This window comes from Anser anser (genome assembly GCF_964211835.1).
Source record: "Anser anser genome assembly, chromosome: 1".
In the NCBI taxonomy this organism is placed as follows: Eukaryota; Metazoa; Chordata; class Aves; order Anseriformes; family Anatidae; genus Anser; species Anser anser.
In genome coordinates, this window is record NC_139720.1 from 185,451,179 (window position 1) to 185,472,122 (window position 20,944).

General features: G+C 38.0%; 1 protein-coding gene across 5 annotated transcripts; it reads left to right on the top strand.

Annotated features, from left to right (window-relative positions):
* The first annotated feature begins 168 nt into the window (after positions 1–168).
* Positions 169–20,921, top strand: PROSER1 (proline and serine rich 1). Of its 5 annotated transcripts, none has more exons than XM_083823745.1 (13): positions 169–301; positions 3,335–3,400; positions 4,122–4,190; positions 4,634–4,728; positions 6,408–6,501; positions 7,011–7,121; positions 7,813–7,896; positions 8,817–8,895; positions 11,327–11,422; positions 11,545–11,589; positions 13,880–15,644; positions 16,313–16,460; positions 17,809–20,921. In XM_083823745.1, exons 1-13 carry the CDS (start codon positions 257–259, stop codon positions 17,929–17,931), a joined length of 2,820 nt encoding a protein of 939 aa, XP_083679871.1. In that variant the 5' UTR covers positions 169–256; the 3' UTR covers positions 17,932–20,921. The 5 variants fall into 5 exon arrangements, with proteins under 5 accessions (XP_083679871.1, XP_083679872.1, XP_083679873.1 ...); XM_083823746.1 differs by having other exon boundaries at positions 20,590–20,921; XM_083823747.1 differs by lacking the exon at positions 17,809–20,921 and having other exon boundaries at positions 15,514–15,644; positions 16,313–16,461.
* The last annotated feature ends 23 nt before the right edge of the window (positions 20,922–20,944 follow it).

Here is a 20,944-nt window from a genome sequence, read left to right on the forward strand (position 1 = left end):
CGCAGCCGCACGTCTGTCCCTGTCCGTCTGTCCCGCTGCGAGCCGCCGTGCAGAGCCGTCAGCGCTAGCCTCAGGGGCTGGGAAGAGCCCGGGCCGCCTTTCCTGCTGTCTGTTTTTTAACTAATCTATAAATTTTAACTAATCTATATATCTTAACTAATTATATATTTTTATATATACTCTCGTTAAAATCTTTGGCCTGGATTATTTTTTTCCCCACCCTTTTCGTATATCTGCATTGAATGAACTAATAAAGATGGATAAGAAATCGTTTGAGACCGTGCTGGATGAAATTAGAAAGGTAATTTTTCGTTTTGCATGCCATCTTAACCATTTCATCTAGAATATGATGAGCACACCACGTTAATTTGTGTTCTTTAATAATCACTTGAGGCTTCAATAAAGACTAAATTGCACTTCAGTTTGAAAAAACTGTAATCCTGTGTTATCGGTGTATCCTACTCAGTGTATATCAAATATAATAGCATAAAGCTGTCGTGATGTGCTTGCTCTGTTTGAGATATTTTTATTCTCTTGGAAAACTGAGATGATGTTAGTTTAGTGCTGAAAGCATGGACAAGATGTACTTGAAAAAGTGCTCATCTGAAATAAACAGTGGAATAAGTTACCATGAATTTTTTTCTGTCAAGGTAGAGGAGGATGAAAAGCCAAACTAACCGAATAGTTCTTAAGTGAGGGGAGGGCATTTGCTTTGTCCACAGGAAGAAGTGGGCTTATAATGTGAGGTGTATTTCATATAACACCTTTTGTATTTAGGAGATAAAAACACATAACGTGTGAGAGGGCTGATGACTAAGCTGCATTCTGCCATCTCCCCCTGCTCAGGAGCATGTGCATGCCTTCCTCCAGGATGTGGAGTCCTGCATTTTGGTCCCCTGTCTGGACAGTTTGTGCATCTCCTGTTGAAAATGCCCTGAGCAAAATACTTGGTTGATGTGGGATGCGGAGACGCAAACCCAGAGATGTCTGGCAGATGCTCTCACTTCTTTGTGCACAGAGGCCTGCTTTTAACAGAGAAACTAGAGGTCCATGTTTGGGGCAGTTCACCAACTGCTGGAAGTGGAAAAGGAGGTAGAAAAAAAGTCTGGATCCTTCAGGAACTGAGAGACGAATAAAAGGATGGTTCATGCCTTGTGTGGGAAGTGCAAACCTGGGGTGAGGCGTTTTGCTGTAGCTGAAACATTAACTAGGGGTGATGTATGTCACTAGTGTGCTGGTAAAGCTGTCGTGGTAAGGAAAGGAAGGGCTAGTCCCAGGAGTTTGTTATCATGAGCTGTCTAGGAGGGGGTATTTACCTGCAGACACTGGGGTGCTACAGAGAGCAGGTTCGGTCCAGCCACTGCTCAGGGCCATGGTGACTGCAGTGGGAGTAATGTCCTTCTGGGGTACACCGAGGTACAAACCACTCCTGCACAGAGCCCCAGTGATGGGCTTCCTTAGCACCGCAGCGCTCGCTTGCTTTTTGTGTAGAGCCTTAAACACCCCTTTATAAAACAGATTGGTTTAGGGGTACGTATACCTATGCTGTGTAACCATCTAAAAATGACAGATTAAGAGATTTCAGGGTGTGGACTTCCATCCTAGTCTAAGATATTTTATGGAAAATTTGGGGAAAAAATCAAGGAGCAACTTGGCACGTGAAGTACTTTTTCTGAGAATTGGTGGTGGGAAGGAGTAATGTTTCAAACATCATGTCTGCATTGCAGCCCTTCAGAATACGCTCTGTGATTACTAAATACTTCAGACAAAAGGGGTTATGACGTGATTGCAGGCAATTATATTTCCTGTATGCTCTCTGCCTGTATTCCCGTAAACTGAATTTACGGTTCATCTAAGGATCAGCACTGTGCTGTTAAGACTAGCTGTGCTGTATCAGTGTAATATATCTGTTTGTATCTTTGTTGGTAGCTCTCTGTTTAAACTTAGTCTAGCTCTGGAGTAGAACCTTATTTATTATCTATCTCACAAGTAATTTGTGTTGGTACATTTCATTTTCAGCCTCACAATTAGCAGGAAAGAATTATTCAAATGTCTTAATGTGCAGCTTAGTGCCATCTTTCCCCGTACATGTTTAGGATTATTAACAAAATAAAATAGCCTTTTCAAAACAACAGTGCTTTCTGGTGCTGTTGTTACTATGAAGTCATTCTGTTGTTGATTTAAGGACTGACATTTCTTTTGGTAAAGAAATTGTTATGTGACATGCTAGTTTTCTTTTTTTTTTTTTTCCCCGTCCATGGGAAGAGAAGGATGGGAGAGAATTAAAAATGATCATGGAGAAGTGGCTCTGAATCCCCTGTGGCTTCAGTGTTTCTGGTAGTCTTGGTCTCTTAATGAGCTAGAGGTTTGCCTCAATCAGTGTGCAAGCGTGTTTCTGCGCAGCTGTGCTCCTACGGACAGATTGCAGTGATGGAGACCTTCATTTCTGTCTGTGTGGAGGAACAAGGGACAAAAACCTGAAAGAGTAGGGGAGAGGTTTTAGGGCTATGCTATGCAGTTGGGGAAAAGAGAAATGGGTGTGGATGAAGCTGGAGATGACCAGGATATTTAGCATGAGAGCTAGCGATAGATGGGGGGCTTGGAAACTGGAGAAGAAAGGTGTCCTGTCTTCTTCCTGCGCTGCACGTGTACCAGTGAGCTGAGCATGAAGAGAGGGAGGCAACCCCGGCTGCTGGCCCGTGTGATTGTCAACAAAACTGTCTTACCACCAAGTCAAAAGTAGAGGCCAGTACTGCATTAAACTACCTTGCTTCCTTCGTTTTAGCGGTTGCATATTCAAGTTTGAATTGTGGGAAGGTAATGATAAGACAACATCACTTTTCTGAAGTACTTAATTCTGTCCATCCGGTCTTGTTACCCAGTCTCCACATAAATTCACTGCAGTAAGATACTCTGCTAATTATGTTATGGGAACATACAAAGGGACTGAGTGAATAATGAACTGTATTATCTTATTTAGCGTAACGTTGATGTAAACTGTAGGGGCAAAAGGAAGAAAGAATATGATGTTCTTTCAGTTCAGCTTTAACCTAAAAAACAGTGTGAAATGAAATAAAACCCCCAAATAGTATTTCTTTAAAAACAGAAAAATTAAATGACCTCCCTCTGCTTTTCATTGTTCCCTTAATTCACTGAGGAATATAGCGTCACTTAAAAATACTGCAGTTAATTGATGCAAAGGTCATTTTGTAAGGTCGGGTATGTTTTTTAGATTAATAGTTTAATCTAACAGATGATTGTGCTATAATTTTAATTTTGAGGGGCTACTGATGTGTCTTGTCTTTTTTTTTTTTCCCCCCCCTGTATCTTCTAGGCTGTATTGACTGAGTACAAATTAAAAGCTATTGAATATGTTCATGGATACTTCTCTAGTGAACAGGTAAAAGTCAACACTATCATGGATTTAATGGGAGCTGTTGGTATTGTGTGTTCAGTAGTACAGAAAGACTGCATCTCCGGTCATACTGAGGCTGATCATACTCACTTTTTTTATTTATTAACTGGGGAGATATAATTTCTAATTATTATATCAACATTAATCTGCTAAAAGTAATACTAAGTTATTTTATGTTATCAAAACCATTGCATTTTAGCTCCTCTTGTGTGAGGAAAATTGGGGAAATTAATCATGGAATTTGGGATTATTTTGCATGTATCTTCTAAACTGGTGTATTACAATAAGTACCCAACTGTTATTTTGGTCCTATCTGGATTTTTTTGTTCGTTTCTTTGCTTTCTATGCATGCTTAGCAAATATGCTGTTTGAGATAGTGCATGTTAATAAGCTTTTTACAAAAGACTTATTTTTTTTGTTGTCATACTGTGGCAATTGTGCATATATAGAAATACATAAAGAGGAATACGTATCTATTTTAAATACTTTCATATAATCTCATGACATAGGATGATTATTTAGGAGCCTACTTGGACATAAAAAGAACATTAGATATTGATAGGCATTGAGGTAGTCAAATATCACAGATAGGTTTGTGTTTTTAGCTGTATACCACTGTATTCAAAGAATGGAAAGATCATATTGATGCTATTAGCATCATTTTTGAATATACATAAAAGATTAATTGATGGCTTTTCTGTTGCAGGTCGTTGAGTTACTGAGATACTTTTCCTGGGCTGAACCACAGCTCAAGGCAATAAAGGCTTTACAACATGTAAGTTGTAGTGGAATCATTCTGTGGAGTATGTTTGCTCTTTTAATCTCATTTTAAATTTGTGATGTGTGCTTTTGCAACTGATGGGTCTACCCTTTGATCTTCAGTGTTTCCTCATCTTTTTTTTTTCTATGAAATCTCATACTTTTAACCAGGGTATTTTTTTCTCACTAAAGTATCTTTGACTTTCCTGTGTATCACGAGAATAGATGTAGCCCTCTAACTATTGTTAACTTTCCTAATATCTCTGCTTTTGGCAAGTGCTTTGTAGGGTTCCTTTTCCAGGATTTAACACATAGAATCTCCTTCACAGAAATTAAATAAATATTTAATTGTTTGCTGAAATACATGATACAAAGCTGTTACTGAGTGTCATTTCTAATTAAAGTAATTGTAGTGCCTTGTTTTATATCCACTTTTTTTTTTTCTCGCTTGCTTGTCAGAAAATAGTGGCAGTTCCTGCATCAAAAATGGTTAATATTCTCAACTGCTTCACATTCAGTAAAGATAAACTTATCGCCCTTGAAATCTTAGCTTCGTAAGTACCTCTCATGCTGTATTTCCTTATGATGTATATATTGTATTTTGCTAAAGTTTGAGTATGTAAAACGTAATATACTTCTAGAATGAAGAACTGTGGCCAGTTAAGGGAAAGCACATATCCATTATTGATGGGGCTGTAAAAGAAGAAATAGAAGCAGACATTGTGCAGAATTCCATCTGAGTCTTGTGTATGCCTTTTCTGCTTGCTGGAAAAGTGTTGCTCTGCTAGTATTTTTACAGTGGTCTTTAAATATTTTTGAGAGTAAAGAGGGCCTTAAGCCTATTTCTGCTCACTGAAATGTAAAAGGCTTGAGACCAGAGTGTTCTGAGTATTTACCCTTTTGCATTTGAAGTCCTTTAAGTATTACATACATAAAAATGAGTTAAGTAAATACTTCTCTTAAATTGACATATTTGGTTTATCGATCCAATGTCTGTAAAAGATGTATAGATGTTCTAAATGTATGCTTGTACGGAAAGTGTGTTTTTTTTTTTTAAACTATGCATAGCAGCTTCAAAGGATCTACCTTTTACACATGTTTATATTGGAACTCTTCTATTTGTTTTTTGGTGGTGGTGGTGTTTTTTTTTTTGCATTTGGTATGTCTGCCTTGCATATGAATGCTGTGCTGGCTTGAACATTTGGGGGGATACAGATTTGTGATACAGGTATCCATACAACAAATAAGATTGAGGATATAGGCATGACCTTACAGTTGGAGTTGAGCTGTGAGAATCTGTATGAATGCTCCTAGTCTCTTCAAACCAAAGCAAAACAGGGTAGCCTAGAGGAAGTTCAGCGGCATAATAGACTAACCTGTTTTGCTTCTTGAAATGGATTTGGAGCTCATAGGCTCTTTTGTTGTTACACTTCAGCTGGTGTGATCATTCATATTTTAATACCATCTTTGAGGTATTTTTCTTGGCTTTGTTCAACATTCTGCTGATTCCATTTATTCTAATATTTTCCTCCTTTGATAATTTGTTCTTTAAGCAGCTATATTGTATTTCCAGTAGCTTGGTGGGGGGTGTGATGTTTGACAGCAGTAAATGTGCTGTGGTCAGGGTTTTGAAAAAGGCAGGTGGAATCAGGCATTAGGCGTTCTGTACTTGCAAATTTTGTTGTTCTCTTTGGTGTGTCGAGCGTTATTTTTGGGAGAGGAGCAAGGAGAAAGGAAGGGTAGTTTTTGGAGGTATCTGAGGAGTTTTACTAGCTCTGCAGAACGTGGATAGAATTGCCAGGGGTTTCATCTTTTCCATTGTGGAATAAATAAGATGAAAATTTGTTTCCCTACCAGTCTACTAAGAAACAGCAACAAACTCATTAGTTGGTGCTTTTTTTCTGCTGTGCTGGGAATTTTTTGCTAGTAGTAATTAAAATTTTCTAACAAAATGCTATGACGCAAAATCCATTTTGTCAGCATAGTTATTTTTACCATAAAGTCCAGCCATCATTGTCCATTGTTCCACATTCATCAGCAATTTTGATACCGTGTTTCACTTATAGGTATGAAGTCCATACTTAAGCCTTTTGTTTTAATAATAATAGTAACATTATGACCTGAACTAATTATGCTTTTTAACGTATTGTTGGATACTGGCTTTTCAGTAGTGCATTATTTCTGATAAGCATATGAAACGATAGTAATCGTTCGTCATTGTTTTTATTTGTAGCAACATTGTTGATGCTCAGAATTACCGCCTTATTGAAGATCTGTTCAGAATTAATATGTCAGAGAAGAAAAGGTGCAGAAGAATTCTTGAGCAGGTAGTCAAGATACTCTAGTTTCCTTGATTCTGTCAAATACGGTATTGTTTGCATCCTTAATGGTCACTGCGGGGTGAAGACTTCCCATGAGGACTGCTGGGAACAACTGGTGGAAAGCAGGCTGAAAGAACCGGCTGCAAAAAGAAAAGAGCTATGTAATACATGGGAAAAAAAAGGGAAGTTTTTGTCAGACGTTAGAATAATGTGGAAAATAGGTACAGAAACAACCAATACTTAAGGAAATAGTCTGGATTTGTTTAAGAGAACACCAAGTGCTTAACCCTAAGTTCAGTACAAGCAGAGGTGGGCTGAGTAGAGTTGTTCAAAGCAAAGCGGACTTTGGCAGAACCTCACAAGGACTACTTGGCAAGATCTGACAGATAGAGACAAAGCTTTGAGTTGTTCCCTGTAGATCGATTTATGCAGTCTAAATGTCATGAAATATTAATGTATTTCTTTAAAGCATTGAACTTGATAGCAAATAATGACCTTTCTTGATTATTTTGCAGGCTTCAAAAACAGGTTGTAAGGCTCCTCATGCTATGATATCATCATGTGGCATGATTCCTGGCAATCCTTATCCCAAGGGCAAACCAAGCCGTATAAATGGAATTTTTCCAGTAAGCACAATCTTATGCCTTTGCTTTTCACAGCATTCTTGATTTATGATTCATTATAGTATAACCAAGCTAGGATTTGTATACATGTAAGGAGGAGTGGAATTGAAAGCAATGTTTTTTATTATAGTACCCCATAACACTTTCACAGTGTATTTGCATTATTTTTACTTGTGCATTCTTCCTGTGCTGCTTTGTATAAAGATTACTGCATAAATAAGATACTGTTCTTGTAAGGAAAAACATGGTAAATAAACTATAGCAATATTTGGCAGAATCAGAAGAGATATAAGGAGCCTTCCTGGTAGGTAAGTAAGATGGCCTGATATGGTCACTACATTACTACTGATAATCTTAGTGTAGTTCTTGAACAGCCAAGTTGAGTATTTCCTGAGAACATTTCAAGGAATGGAAATGTAAGTTATCGTGACCACAGGTCAAAACTCAGAATTCTAATTATGTCAGAAATGTGGACTGTTTTACCATGCACCTATTTAGAAGAAAAGCCCAGTGTTACATACTTCACATTTAACAAGCCTAGAACACAATTTATTTTTTTAACAGATATTAAGTGTCACTTTCAGAATATTCAAAAACTCCGATGTAGTTTAGAAATAAGGCAAATATGCCAGAAATTCTATAGCACTATTTATTTCTAAATTAATACCTAATAGGTAATTTTCTTTTGTTTCAGGGAACCCCTGTCAAAAAGGACACAGAAGAGTGTACTAATGAAGGAAAGGGAATAGCAGCCCGCATACTTGGACCATCCAAACCAGTATGTGTTAAAAATGAATGAATAAATGAAACTTTTAAGAAAAAAAAAATTCAACTGCAGATTTAATAAGGCTTTTATATGAAATACTGTTATGTTTCAAGAAGAGCGGCAATTTAAACAAAACTGAGCTTTTATAATAAAGATAATATGACCTAGAATTTTTTTTATTTAACTTTAAAAGAATCAAACTCTGTATTATATCTTCAGGGAATAGGATTCTCTAGTGGATTCAGCATGCATGCATTCAAAAGCAGAATTTAAACTACAGTAGCAGAAGAGAAAACTAAAAGCAGTTTTAGTAGTCTGTCATGAGCTAGTAGAAGCTTTAGGCACAAATATCTGCAATTTTATATTACAGTCTCTGGGGTTTCGCTACATGAACATAAAAATGCATCTTGGAAGTGTGAATTATGGCAGTGCTATAGGAGAAGGTTATTTTTTCTGAACAGCACATCTGATCTATATTTCAATGTTTTTAAGCATGTAGGACAAACTTTCAAAGAAGCTAATACTATTTGGAAGTATTGTTCTAATGTTTTATTTCCACTTTTATTATGAGATATTTCCCACTGATCTGTATTATTTTAAAGGCAGCATTCATTAGTTTTAAATCTGCTTTATCTTTAAAATGGGAAATCGGTCCAAGACTGCAGTGTGAAGACTACAGGAAGGAGTTCCCTTTCCCACCGGTGCTCAGGTTTACGTTAAAATCTAAAGTTGTACTAGTGATGTTTGTTTCCTTCTCTTTAGAAATAATGAAATATTTGCAGTCATTGTGGATATTGCAAAGGAATTTGATATCATAAATATTTTTACTATGAAGAACAGCTGCCTGTAGTACTATCTAAATGTTAGCTTTCTGCGAAATATTAGGTAATGCTTTCATTATTGCTTCTTCTGTTTGTTTTTTATTTATGTAGGCTCCATCAACCTACAATCCTCACAAACCTGTTCCATACCCCATCCCACCATGTCGGCCACATGCAACTATTGCACCAAGTAAGACTTCTATGTGTTTTAGGTTGATACTATTGTTTCATGCATTTGCCTTTTAAGTAATTAAGTGTCGGTTTCTCTGACTGTTTCTGAAATGGGTTTGTGCTCCGTAAGCACGCTCTGAATACCGGCTTCTACCTCTTTTTCATGAATGCAGAGTTGATAAAAAGATAAAATTTAATTCTTTTTTGAACATTAACATCATAAGAAAGAATACCGATCCTGTTCTGATGCCAGAGTAATTCATTTATGGGAGGCATGTGTGTTGGATAAGACTAGGGCTGTGTCTTTGTTTTAATGTTTGACCAAGGTTTGAATTTTGGCTTGACAAGTCTGTTAACTTGTTGCTATTGTGCCAAACTTAGGATATGGTCAGGCACAGCACTGAATTAGGTGGAAAGATGTAGCAACTTGCTGGGTGGCAGTAATTTGTTTCTCAGTTAGCTTCAGTAAAAGCACTCTGCTGCCTGTCTATCACAATGGAACACAGTTTCATAAAAGAAAACTTTAGGCATGTAGATTTCAGTCTCAGAAGGGATATAACGATTGCCCTTGCTGCACGTTTGGTCTGCCTGTTCCTATCCTTGTGCTTTAGGCAAGATTGAGCCTTTCTTTCTATGTTCCTCTCTTTGTTCTGCTGCATCAGTTGTTTGATTCAAGGCACTTGGTAGCACTTGTCTCACCTGCAACTGGACTTGATCTGCCTAAATGCTCTTCCTAGCAAGTGACACAAATGAGTGACGAAGACTTTGCTTGCAGTACTATTAAACTGACATTTCTTTGGAATAGAAGGTTGGAGTACTTATATATAGGCAGGCTGCAGTCTTTTTTGTGCAGCAGCTGAAAACTTTTTCTGATCTTGCAATTCTGTACTGCAAAGTGAAGAGTGCTCTGGTTTGCAAGCTTGCTTTTCACTGGTTTTAGGAATTTCAGGGAGTTTTTAAGGCATTTGATGAGAAAGCGTGATAGACCATTTGGCAAGCATATTGAAAGGTGAGTCATCTAACCAACTCAACGTCTACAAATCTCTTTATATCAGTCCAGAAAAATGGGCAGTACTAGCAGCTAAAGTCTGATGGCTTGTGCCCTAGAAATGGCTTGCTCTCCAAAAACTGTACAGGAAACTTGCAGACCAGTTCAAATTTATATTAAATAAATCCTATGCAAAATAGGTTAGGGCACAAAATTTGGCCTGTGACTGGACATAAATACTAGTACATTTTAGGATATGGAATAGTTTTTTTATCGTCTCAAGGCCTTATTAAACTGCAACGTGGTTTTAGAAAACCCTTGTGACAAGGGAACTGATGGCTAATGATACGTGCATACATACATATATATAAAATTGTGTTTAATGAGATTGCAGTTAATGACCTGAAACTATTGAATCTGATTCAAGCAATGGGCAAAAAAAGTTGGATGAAGTTTTGTTTTCTGCCTCTTACATGTTTTGGTATAATATTTGCTTCCTCCATGACACAGTGATTGTTAGTTACTTCTCTGATTTTGGATCATGAGTTGTCCTGCAAGAAATCATAACATTAGGAAGAACTTCTATGAAACTATGAAATCAGAAAGTTTTTTTTTTATGTTAAATTACTGCACTTTGAGTATTTTTCAAGTGTTGCTTTTTCCTATGGAGCATAAGTTTGTATACTCTTAAGATACTCATTCAGGACCATTGTGAATTGTATTTATATTACTGTGAGTTAAATTCTTGTACTCTTCATCAGAACTGTATACCATAGCTATCAAACAGCAGTTCAAGTTGCTCCAAAGAATAAGGAGGGGAAAAAAGTTACTTTTGACATGTTTAATACAATAAGCATTTTATATAAAAATCATCTACTATCCTACTTTGATTTCTTCACATTTAAAGAAATATTGAAGAGTGGTAGATTAAGAATTTGATATGCACAGAGATGTGACATCATTCTCTGAATTTTGTCACTAGTGATGGAGGGCTGAGCATGATCATTGGTATGTTTGGCTTTTTTTTTTTTTTTTGTAAAGGTTTTCATGTTAAACGAAGGGTTGCAACAGCCTTTAAGTTAGGAATAGAAAAAGAACAAATGATGCTGCAGACACTCTGATTCTTGTCTCCCCTTTAAGTTTTTCAGGCAGCATGGAAGTGAAAGCAATTGAAACCTGTCTTTTTCAGGCTCTTTCAAGGTGCAAAATTTTAATTTCAGTTTCTGCTTGGTTTTGTTGTAAAAAATGATGGGAGAACTGCCCTTAGTAAAATTTGGGTCACAGTGCATGTCACTCAGGCAGACATTGGCGGCAGCAACCTGAATGATTAACAGCTCTGGCTCTTTGGTGAAGTAATGTCTTATAATCTTGAAAATGTTCTTTGCAAGGAAAGACACTTAATAGGTCATTCATATACATGTTCTTCTGGCAACTAAGGTGTATATTGCATTTCTTCTTTTAGGTGCTTACAACAATGCTGGCTTAGTTCCAATGGCTAATGTCATAGCTCCAGGCTTACCAGCTCCTCCACCATACACTGCTAATCAAGTGATAGCAGGTAAAGCATGCATAGCTTTAAAAATGTTGATGATATTTTCTCCTCCTTCCTTGTTCTGACTGGATCATTTATTGCTAGAGTTCCATTTGCTTTTAAATAATCAGCTGTTGTTCTCTGTTTAGAAAACGAGGACCTTTCCAGCCAGGCAAAACCTTCCCAAAATCAAGGTAAATTGCAAATCTGCAGGGGGTTTATTGTGTTGTTTGTAACCCCATTAATTATTCTGAAAATGTAAATAACTTACTTGTTTAGTAGGATTTCCATAAGGATCTATGTGTTTAATTGCTGTTGCAAGAGAATCTCTTGAAAACTGATAAAAATTCGTTTTAGGCGTTTTACACTTGAAAGTATTAAAAAGTTAAAATCTGGCCTTTTGTGTTAGCTCATTAAGTTTTATATTCTTAAGTATCTATATATGTATGTAAGAAATGCAAAAAGTTAAATCAAGATATGCTTTGCAATGTAGTACACTGAAACGCTTCAGTATTTTTTACAGTTGTTAAAAACCTCAGACATCTATTTGAAAATCTATGCACTTTTTAATTTCATATATTAGTTGCAATGGATGACTAGGAATACAGAAGAGAGATTCTTTGTTCTTTGTTTGTTGAAATCCGTATGTAGAATGTCTTAACTGTTAAATCCAAGTACGTCTCCTGCAATTTTGTCTTACACTTTAAATTCCAGTTCTTTTTTCAGAAGAGAATTGTGCATTTTTTGGTCTGTATTTGTGTGGTACATAGTGTACTGAAGTTTGGGGATTGAGGTGATATAATACAAATAATAAATTGGACGTTGAGCTACTTATACAAAGCGTTTGATAAAACTTTGTTAACTTTGACAAATACAAACTAAGAATCTGCTACATGTTGAGTCAGATGTATTAGCAAATACTCAAAATAGATAACGTGACCTAGATAAGTTTAGCTCCTGTAAATATTTCCGGAGGAAAAAAAAAGTTACATTTTGTCTTTTCTCCTCTAAGCCCAGGGATGGTTCTACAGAAAGGTCGCTATTTCAAAGAATCACTTTATTCATATATACCCTTTAAGTATGCATGAATTTACATGTGACATTGAAAAGGTAGTTTATACAGGTAAATCAATATATTGTAAGGAGTAAAAGAGCCGCTTAGGAGAAGAAATTCAGTAACAGCTCTGTTGCTGCTGTGTTTCTTTGGTGATTATCTCTGCTGACTGGATTAAAAACAGTGATCATTAGGAGAGTATTCAACTTGGAAACGAAGGAAAAGACAGCATCCAGAGCGGAGTGATCTAGGTCTAGGTTTTTGGAAAAGACTATATACAAGGAAGTGGTTTGTTTGCAAGCTTACTCATTTTAGAGTTTCAAGATACATAATAAAATAAGAGTTTGTTGTATCAATTTAGGTCCAGGATTTTAAATATTCCACTTTTTTTTGTTTATGCACAGAATTTAGATGAGAGAGAAATCTAGCTTATTTTAGATTTACGGTGTTGAGTTTGGCTGGTTGGATCAATGATCTGCTTGCAGACCATTGGCAAGCTAGACCACTTTAAAAGTAAAATAAAATATGAGGGTTATTTGAGGTTAATCAACACGTTCATATTCCACAAGGATCTAGATGTAGAGATATCAGGTTTTTATTGTGCCAGTGTTCATAAAGGCATTTTTTCTGCCAAATCTCCACAGCCCTGTTAGCCGTGTGCCTCCCTGTTTTCCTTCAGCTTGACTGATGTCTCTTTTACTTGCTTTGTAGGGTTGATATAAGTCCATACTCCTAGTGTCAGGTGCTTGCCTCAATTATAGACGCCTGACTTCAGACTTCCAGAAATACTTGTTGAGAAGGTCAAGTGCCAATGTTAGTTTAATACTGTAGTGTGATACATGAATTTAAAAGTGTACCTTCTTAGAATCAAAGTATGAAGGAAACACAGTGAAGAGAATGACCTGGTTTGAAAGAAAGAAAAATACCAGCACCTGAAATCAGCTTTCTTCAGATGTTGACTAAACTTCTCTGAAATCATGATACATTGAATTAACTGGTTCTGAAGGAAATTCTGACCTTCAGTGAGAGTGAATGCAGAGGAGCCCAGGTGATCTGATGCCAGTGGAATGTTAGATCTGGTTTGGGTACCACTAGATATTAGGGATCAGAGGGAGGGTGTTTACCTGTATCGCTTAACTATTCTTATGGAGTATACGTGAATATCTCAACTGTCTTGCATGAAATTATGAAGAGGTGGTAGATGTCGCAAAGTGTTCTAAAGAGAAGTGGTAGCATATGTCATGTACAGCTTGTGTGATGTGTTCGTACATACCGTTTTGTTTCCAGTGTGGATTTTTTTGTATATAGACGTTGTATGTTAGCTATTGCCTGTGTATCATATTTTGAAATGCTGTATAAAATGTGTTTTGTGTTGATTTCAAACATTTCTGACAGTTTCAAGTATTCTTACCAGTTTTGTTTCTTTGCAGCTTTTTCTGCACAAGCGAATCAGCTCTTTACTCCTCATGGTTCTAATCCTTCAACACCTGCTGCTACTCCAGTCCCTACCCCATCACCTGTCAAGGCAATAAGCCATCCATTAGCACCTGCAACTCCACTCATCTCTGGGATGAACATGTCTACCCCTGTCCTTCCTGTTTTCCCAGGACAGGTCTCCTCTTCCATCCATACATCTCAGCCATCCACCCCAACCCCGACTGTCATCAAATCCCTTTCATTGCCTGGTGTTCCTGTCACATCTGTTCACAGTGCTACCTCTACACCCATCCCTGCAGTTTTCTCTGGGCTGGCTTCTATACCCACTGCTACACCAGCTCCACAAGGTTCTTCTACACCATGTGCCACACCTGCACCTAATGAAGCGTTTGCATCTGCTACTGCACCATTTGCTGGCCTCCCTTTTTCTGCAACCTCTTCAGTTGCTTCAGCTAACAACCCCACTCCATTGTCATCAGTTTTTGCTGGTCTCCCTTTGTCCTTGCCACCCAATGTCCAAGGGATTTCTAGTCCTGTTCCCTCTACAGTTGCTAATTCTCCTGCCACCACCATTCCTGGTTCACTTAGCCTGCCTAACCCAATTTTGTCTGTCTTAAAAGGATTTCTGACATCAAATGACACTTCATTAATCAACTCATCTGCTTTACCTTCTGCTATGACAAGTGAGCTTGCTTCTTTATCTGCTCTAGCTAATCAAAGCTCTGACCCTCCCACTTCCTCTGTCAACAAATGTTATACTCCATCAGCCACCCCCACCCCACAGCGTTCCTCCACACCCGGGCTGGCCATTTTTCCAGGTCTTCCATCCCCATCTGTGACCAATTCTAGTTCCACTCCTCCAACATTGCCTGCACAGTCACCTTTGACCACTTCACCATCGATTATGCCAGTCAACTGTGGCTCATCAGCCTCCCTCTTGCATGGCACGAGCCCTACTAATCCTGACCAGCAGCTCTCATCAGCCCCAGCTACCACAAGTATTCCACAAGTTCTAGTCAAAACAGAACCCATGAGTCCTACCCTCTCAGCCTTCAAAGGTCCTTCTCACTCAGCTGGCCCTTCTCATGGCACTATAGGACTGTCAGTGCTTGGGCGTGCGTACACCTCAGCAGCTTCAGTGCCAGTCAGTTTACCCAGTTCCCTGAATCCAGCACTGTCAGGTCTCTCCTCCTTGAGTGCTCCTCTAAACAACTCCAGTTCTCTGGCTTCCATTTCCCTCGCCCCCCATGGCTCCACTGCTCCCATTGCCCCCGTATTTAATGGACTTCCTCCTTTCACGTCTCTAACCAGTAACTTTGCTTTTACTGGTAATCCAGCACTTACGCCACCCGTCACTCTCCCAGGGTCTTTGTTAGCTACTCCGTCTACAACTGCTTCAGCTGTGTCTGCCCCTCATGTGAGTTCCACAGCCGCCGTACTCTCAGGACTCGCCGCCTCAGCAACAGTCTCCGCTCCACCCTTTTCGCTTAACTTGTCCAGTGCTGTCCCTTCCCTTTTTTCTGTTGCCCAGGGACCTCTGGGATCATCAAACCCATCCTTCCCTGGTTTTCCTGTCTCTAACACACCCTCTGTCACTCCTGCTCTCCCTTCTTTCCCTGGCCTCCAGGCATCTTCTGCAGTAGCAGCAGTTGCACCGTTGCCGGCAGCTGCCACAGCCCCATCTCCGGCTCCGGTCCTGCCAGGGTTTGCCTCGGCCTTTAGCTCAAACTTCAACTCTGCACTTGTTGCACAGGCTGGGTATGTTTTGTTTCTGAAGGAGGTCAGAACCATTTCTTTTTCTCTTGAGCAAAACCGTGATTTTACTTTATGCATAGACATTATTTTCAGTCACAGTTAGTAATTACAGTTAATTTGTAAACTTAGTTCACCAGTACATTGCCACCTGTCTTTAGAAGCTAATATAGTAGTTACTGAATAGGTTGCTCTTGGTAATTCTGGTTACCACAGTCTAATCCAGTGAGGTGCTGAGTAGTCTTATGTCCCAGATGAGGATACTTGGCACCTCCTAGGCCTTTACGTGAATGGATTCCACACTGGCATCCATTGACATATCCAGGTAATAGCAGATGATGTTCCTAGATGTTCCTATATTTTAAGGAAGTATTTATCATTAACTTCTGTCTACAAAGGTGTTTGTGTGTGAATAGTAGGCCGAGCCAAGGTGCAAAAATTTCTGAGTTCCCTTCTTAGGCACATTGTGTTCCAGACGGTCTTGGTTTGTGTGTGCATGAATAATTTGTAGGTGGGTAGAGAGTGGGCTTCTGTTTGGAAGTTCTGGCCTTTACGAGGTTTAGAAAAAGAGATGCCTTTCCAATTTATATAGACATAAGGTTATACAGAGAGGAAGATAGGATAAAATGTCATGCAGATATTCCTAGTAACAGCCACATCTTGATTTCTTTCAGTTTGACTTCTGGACTACAGACACCGGGAAATGCAGTTTTTCCTGGTCTTTTATCTCTCCCTGGTATCCCTGGCTTTCCTCAAAGTGCCACACAATCTTCCTTACAGGAATTGCAGCATAGTGCGGCTGCACAGTCGGCACTGCTACAGGTAATGTACCTATTTGTTAATACTGTTCTCCTTCCAGTAGCAGTTTGTACTTCAGTGTCAACTTCTTGGAATTAGTTTAAATACGTAAATGGTTAAAACCTCTAACCTGTCTGGGAAACAGTTACAAGGATGATGAAAAAGAACAACTCAGATGATTTTTTTTACTGAAGGTCTGCGGAGACCAATCAATATACAGTGCTGCTGGAGGTTATACATGTAATTAAACTATTTCTGAAAATTCTTTGTAAAATGAGGCGTGAAAGAAAAAAAGAGAAGGCAGGAGAGTAAAAATTTTGTTTAGATTTATGTTAAATCTATTGAGCTGACCATGTAGTTGCAAAATGTGAGCTCAGTTCCAGTCTGATATTTTAATACTTTGGAAAACCACTTTGTCTTTATGCGCCTCTCTACATCCACAGTGAGATTTTATTGAATTTGTGTTTGCTGTTGTGCCTTTGTCTTGACAGTTCCCACAAATATAGTCCTCATAATATAAGCTTGAGGTGGCTTTAGGTAATGTGTAGTTTCATCATCTCTCTTGTTCATGAAGCAACTCATTGCAGTCAGCAGCCTACAGAGGTTAACTGAAGCTATCGTCAGAGTTTGTATTAGATAATTTAGATGTTTGATTTGTCTTTTGTTTAAAAGGGCTTCTGTACAGATTAAGGATTCTGGAAGAATTTTTGTCCTTCCATACAAAATACTAGAACAGACAGTTAAGTGTCTCAAATTGATGATTTCTCTGTTCTGTGACACATGAATTTTTGAGATGGAGCACGTGTCTAATAATGTTCAATATGCAGAATACTGTCAGATACCTCTTGAATATCAGAGGAAATAGATCAAAAGAAGCAAATGACTTAATCTCAGCCATGTTGCTTTTCCAGCTCAGGAAATTATTCTGTGTAGATCAATGTATGCAGATTGCATTGAGGAAATGTTTTTCTTGTTTACAAGTTACAGTCACTGAAATGAATACTTGAGCAATGTAGATAAAGAAGGCTCAGAGTCTGTGAAATACTACAGCTTCTAATTAAGCTATGTCTTCCAGATCAGCTGTGGCTTCCTACACTGAAAAATAAATGCCAATAATGCTTCTTCATATTTCCTCTTAATCCAACTGCTTTTCTCACTCTGGTATTTCAGAGCAATAATTGCACTGCAGTTTAACACATGCATATAGCTGCATTGCTCTTCTTCATTCTTTGCATACTTCAGATTAAACTTTAAGTATTTTTTTTTGTTTTGGCTTGAGTATGATCGGTATTGTGCCTGAAATTTTGCTTGATTTAGGTTTTTGTTTGTTTTTTTATCTGTGCTGTTTCCTAACTTCTTCTCTTCCTTGAAGGCACACTCTGCTTCTGCTCTGGAGAACTATACAGCTCAGCCTGAAGGTTTTGCTAACTATCCATCAACACCAGGAACACCATTTTCACTGCAGACAAGTCTGCCCCAGAGTGGATGGCAATAAATACCAGACATTTTTAAAGACTGCAGTGGTTGCTTGACAGAGCCTGATCCTATTCACTTTGAAGGCTGACTCCACTTTAGTGGAAGCACTCTGCTTGAGTGGGATTGTGGTCTGAATTGGGGAAAGAGGGGGAAATGTGAGGATAAAATGATTCCAGGCAACTGTGTCAGATGTCAAACCTAATTTGTGATTGCATTTAACTGATTCAGGGTCTGATCCTGTGAATTGCTGAGCATCCCTGACTCTACTTGTGTCTTATAAATTGAATGTTTGGTTTCTTACAGGATCAAGAACGTTCAAACAGGCATTTGTGTAAATAGAGCAATTGGCTATCAAACTGAATGGGGAAAACAAGTATACATAATAGTGTGTATAAGCACCTATTCTTCTGTTACGTTTTGTATGGTATATGTGGTTAATATAGAATGAGATCTAGACTGAAATTAGATACTTAAAGCTGTAGACGATCTTTAGTCTAGCTGCACACCTCTCGTGTGTGCGTAGATCAAGATCAGTGTATGGTTCTTCAGATCTTTTGTTTGTATGTGTGAGGATCTCCTGTTAGCATCAGTAGTATGTTAAGGGGAGACTAGATCAGAGGGGTTTGGGGGTATTCTTATGCTTTGAGATATTGTCATGGGCTTGCTGCTGAATTGAGTACTCTGTCAGAATCTGAGCAGGAGAACTAGGAGATGGTGCTGTATTGTATTTGGATAGAAGTGGATTACATTTTACTGGAGTATGGTTTAGCTAGCTGGAAATATGTCTTTCCAAAGTCCATAAAAAGCCTTTTAATTTGCATCTAAAAAAATGTTCTGTAACATTTTCCCTGCCCCCACATCTCTCTGTGAATGAAATAATTGTACTGCGGATAGGCTGCCTATCCGGCACTTTTGACTGCAGACTTTTGTGAATGTTTACAGACATGTGTCAAGTTCTTCTCTCCCTTATATTCACAAACCCACTGGTTCTCTCTTAGCTTTTTTGCTATAAACCACAACTTGACGGTGCTTACAAGTTATCCTGTGAATGTAAGTGGGAGCAGAATTTGGACCATGGGATTTTTAGTATTTTTCCTTGGAAAACGTACATGATTTTAAAGGCATATAGCTAAATTAACTGTATTGGTTAGGAAGGGTTATGATGCAGTATATAGAAAGGTCTTGCTTTGTTAGTGAAATTCAGTTGTGCACTCTTTTAATAATGCTAGTACCTGTGGCAATGTGTAACACATCATTGAATATCATCTATGTAAGGTAAACTCTTGATCATGTTTTAGAGATAATAGAGAAGAATGATATTCAATCCTGTGGTTAAATTAAAACGTAGAGGATACTATAATGTAGAAAAGCTCTGCACCTAGAGTTTTACTTTTTTAAAGATGAATTCTGCTGGGAGATGTTGCTAATGTATTTTCTTTCAAGATGTGAACAAACTTTTTTAGAACATTAATGGAAATTCCTGTACTGGTTTTTAACACAATTTTTTAAAATAAAAAGTTTACAGTCATGGCAAAAAGGCTTTGCTGACTATTTACCTATTTGCTTAAAATATAGATGAATAAATTTGTTTTTGCTAAGACACTTCCTCATGTTCGGTCTTACTTATGCTGTTTTTTATGATGGAGAATTATATCCTGAATTATAAAAATAGGTTTCCTAAAGAGTGGTAACAGAAATACCCTCTGAAGTGTTTAGATAGAAAACTTTAATAGTGTCCTACATACTTTGTCAGCAATTGAGGTAGTCTTGCATTTTTGTAATCAAAATAACATATTACTTTAAACTTAAAATATGTTGCATTTTCGCAATTTTTTACTTCATGAAAGCTGTTGATTTCTAATGATTCTCCACTTTGAACTGCTTGTAAAGTTAGTGCCTTACCTCTTGACTCAAGAAATCTGTAGAAAAAATTTCTACCATCCTTCAGTACTTTTGTCTTCAGTCCTTTTACAAGCTGTTCTTTGTAGATTTGTAGATCAATTGGAGAAGGAGAAAATAAAAATATTAGTATTTATTTTGTAACCTTACCAAGGTGCTGAGTTTGATCGCTGATTTAAGTCCTAGTTTCAACCAAGCAATCAAAAAACTTAAACTAACTCACTTTACCTTGTTCTCTAAAACAAGTACCAAACATTAGCTGTTATGTCCTGCTTTATCAAATGTAAGCAGTTTGTATGTCTGTTTCTGAAAACATGTAATGAATGGTCATGGGTTGTGTGTTTGTGGTGGATTTTTTTCTGTCTGAACCTTAGACATCTCAAAGATACCTAAGAGACGGTGAAGCCTTGTTTCTCCAAATGAAATCAGGTGAGAAGTAGTAAATATCCACTGTATTAAATGTTCTCCCAAAACAAGGTACTTGATAAGCAGTGCCTACCTGCTGGGAAATGTCCTTTACCAAGAAAAGAGAATTTCATGCACAGCTGGTGTCATCATAGAGGAGCTTGTCATCAGTGTCAGACGTGAATAAATTGGTTAAGAAGCATTAAACTATTCAACAGTGTTTTCTCTAGAACGGGCTCTTTGTTTCTTACTGAACCATGTTCAACAGGATATTGTAAATTGAACTGTCAAGTGGTTAGGATTAAGGTAAGTTTCAATTTCTTAAAAGTCTTTCCTGATGTAAAATTGTCTTTTATTAATTTTTTCTCCTCAGGAATAAAATCAGTGTTCTGCACTGCAGCTTGAAGCAAACTCCTGTGACCCAACCTTGGAATTTCTGAAGGGGGTGATTTGTCCTGAGCTCTTTCATGCTTACTTGAGCACCATTTTTAAAAAGCCAGGGAAAAGCCTGCTCCTGAGGCAAACTGTGCCAGATCTTACACTGAGATTATGTTGGGAAAGGACTGTTGTTGTGTGACTTAAGTCTGGACTAATTGTGATTTGATTGTTTGGTTGCTTCTTACTGCTGTATTTCAGCTATGCTGAAAGACTTCAAAGATACGGTGCAGTGAAACATTCTTTGAAATAAAACCTTCATTCAGAACATGAGAACGTATTGGGACTATGTT

Coding starts and splice junctions, on each gene's coding strand:
- PROSER1 (XM_083823745.1), top strand. CDS start 257: ATGGATAAGAAATCGTTTGAGACCGTGCTGGATGAAATTAGAAAG. Junction 7,897..8,816: donor TACTTGGACCATCCAAACCA/GTATGTGTTAAA, acceptor TTATTTATGTAG/GCTCCATCAACCTACAATCC. Junction 11,423..11,544: donor TGCTAATCAAGTGATAGCAG/GTAAAGCATGCA, acceptor TTCTCTGTTTAG/AAAACGAGGACCTTTCCAGC.